The sequence below is a fragment of the Gadus chalcogrammus genome, chromosome 8, assembly GCF_026213295.1.
Source record: "Gadus chalcogrammus isolate NIFS_2021 chromosome 8, NIFS_Gcha_1.0, whole genome shotgun sequence".
In the NCBI taxonomy this organism is placed as follows: Eukaryota; Metazoa; Chordata; class Actinopteri; order Gadiformes; family Gadidae; genus Gadus; species Gadus chalcogrammus.
This window is the reverse complement of record NC_079419.1, coordinates 17,384,573-17,387,226: the sequence shown is the minus strand read 5'-3', so window position 1 is coordinate 17,387,226 and position 2,654 is coordinate 17,384,573. Positions and strand designations below refer to the sequence as shown.

Below are 2,654 nucleotides of genomic sequence, written 5' to 3'. Positions count from 1 at the left end.
GAGAGAGAGAGAGAGAGAGAGAGAGAGAGAGAGAGAGAGAGAGAGAGGGGGGGGGGAGAGAGAGAGAAAGAGAGAGACATGGAGAGAGAGAGAGAGAGAGAGAGAGAGAGAGAGAGGGAGACATGGAGAGAGAGAGAGAGAGAGAGCGAGAGAGAGAGAGAGAGAGAGAGAGAGGGGGAGAGAGAGAGAGAGAGAGAGAGCCCCTTGACAGAACCCCCCCCATAGTGTCACGCTGCTGGCCCTCTAGAGAGCGAGTGTCCTTGATGCTCCGGAGGGGAGCTGGCCAGGGAGTCAGGGGGGCAGGCCGTCACCTGTCCGTGCTCCGGGGACCTCCTGCTGTGTACTGTATCAACACACCGCCGCACCAGTGCGCACAGCCATCCCTGCGTAACCCGCTAGGACCGCAGCCTCAAGGCCGGACCAGGACGTCTCCATAGGGCCTGCTGGTTCCAGAGGTGATGGGGGTGGTGTTAGTGTAACATGGGCCCCAGTGAGCTGCATGGGGTTTAGTCTGGAATTTGGCAGGAGCTAAACAGGAAGTGACAGTGTAAGGAGTATTTCCAAAATACATCCTGCCTAAGGGGAGGCACACACTAGAATAAAACTACTCAAAAGCTGAACCGCCAAAATATTATAGTGTGTGACACTTTAAAGAAAGAGCTCCCTCTTCCTTCTCAAAATATTACTTTTCCTTCCAAAAATATATTTCTTTATATCCTTCAGCGTCATTGTGTGTGTCGTCTGTTTGATAATTGATCCATGGGAGGTTCTGCTTTGAAAGGGAAGTTAATAGGTTGTCATGGAGAGTGGAGGAACAAAACTCCATCCGTTTAAACCCTGCTTGAAACAGCTCAGCAAAGCCCGTCTCCCGTCAGCCCGGGGAAGGCTGGGCTGACGGATAGACCAATAAACAAACAGCTTTTATCTCCCTGAGAGAGACATGGCAACAAAGAGCCCAGCTGCCCCGCCGTCTCCCCCCTCCCCATCTCCCCCCATCATCCCTCCCTGTCCCTCCTTTTTATCTTCCCTGTCATCATCACACCCATGCTGAAAAATAAAAAGAACCAGAAGGATCCGGAGGTGTGCAAACATCTCTCTTTCGTCTCCCACCCACCCCTTCACCTCTATCCCTCTCTCGCCCCGTCCCGATTGATGTCATGGTGGTAAGCCATTCACCGCTCACTGCTTGACTCAGTAACATCTTGCACATATACTACCTCATTTCTACCTTGTTACGTAAAGATTAAAAACATAATCGCTAAGAAAAAAAGTGTAAACTGGAATGTAATGTTTTCCCTCTCTGTTTACAGGTCTTGCATGGGCAATGGCGCTGATCGTAATTACGTCTGCCACTTTGAGATGAAAAACCCACGCAGGTATAAGAAATAGTCGTGAAGCTGTGAAGGAAAAAGGCTGTGGTGATAGATTTCTGTGGCTCCTGCCTCCCTGAATGGTGGTGCGATGTTCATTGTCAGAGTGATCAAAGCTAGGACTGCTGGGATGAATAATGTAGAAATAAATCTGTATTATCTTTTAGACAAACATCACAAAAACATTCAACATTTATTAAATGGCTTCTCGTCTAGGGTAGCAAAATAACCCAAAAAGCAAAACAAATATTGAATATATGAAACCAGTTGCAAAGTAACTATTATCCTATGTGTCTATGTTTCACAATATTTGCTGTCCTCAAACTCTGTAAACAAATACTACGGCGACTCAGACGAGGCCAACATCCTTTCTGTCGTAAGCTTCCACTATTGGATATTTTATTGTGGGAGACGGAGCAGGAATTCCAAGCATACGTACCACCATCTTGTTGAGGGACACCCAGCAGTCAGAGGGGAAGTCCTGCAGCATGGGCACCAGGAACTGCAGGCAGCCGTCCCAGTGGCACAGCAGCAGCATCATCCCGATCAGGTTGAAGATCCGCATCACCGCGCTGGCCAGGTCGTAGGTCATATGGAAAATCTGGAAGGGAGCGGGGAAGAGAGAGGTCATGGGTCACATGGGAAATCTGGAGGGGAGCAGGGAAAAGCGTTGGCGTCGGCTACAGCCTACAGGAACGGAACAGGTAGTGCAGGCGTAGCTTGACGAGAGATGAAAGAGTTGGATGTAGTTTCGCCTTATCTCAGTGCTGGCTGCCAGGTTTATGATCATGTGATTAAAGTAATTATGGCTTTTGTGAATCAAGAAAGGAGAGTGAAGAGAGTCCTGGGGTTTTCACAACGTATCTTTTTTGCTCCGATCAAAGTGACAGGAAAACATAGAGAGTTTAGTGCATGCAACGAGCGGGGCTCTTGTGGGGCTCATTGAGTTTGATTAATGAATCAGAAAGACAGGTTCCTGTCATGCACAGCTGGAACAGGCGAGACACGCTCTGAAGAGATGCAAGGTGCCAATCAAGGCCCCAGCATACACAAGCTCAGTTCACTCCTTGTACATTAATTACTCACGCAAGCCAGAGGGCCCGTGTGCACACTTAAACACTAACAAGGGTTAAACCCAAACACGCACACGCATGGGACCACACATGGAACGGCACACATGCAATGCACACACAAAACAAATACCAACACACTGACACAGACACACACAGAAGTACACAGACATACATACATGCAATCCAAAACGGAATAAAAAAAACATAAGGA

At 48.4% G+C, this 2,654-nt stretch overlaps 1 protein-coding gene across 1 annotated transcript in view; it reads right to left on the bottom strand.

The window, feature by feature from the left end:
• Positions 1-2,654, bottom strand: part of LOC130387898 (potassium/sodium hyperpolarization-activated cyclic nucleotide-gated channel 2-like) — a gene marked incomplete at its 5' end in the record, with an annotated part of 10,288 nt that overhangs the window by 1,449 nt on the left and 6,185 nt on the right. Inside the window, one exon of the mRNA XM_056597192.1 lies at positions 1,806-1,971. Coding sequence (XP_056453167.1) covers positions 1,806-1,971 — 166 coding nt within the window. The remainder of the gene's footprint in view (positions 1-1,805; positions 1,972-2,654) is intronic.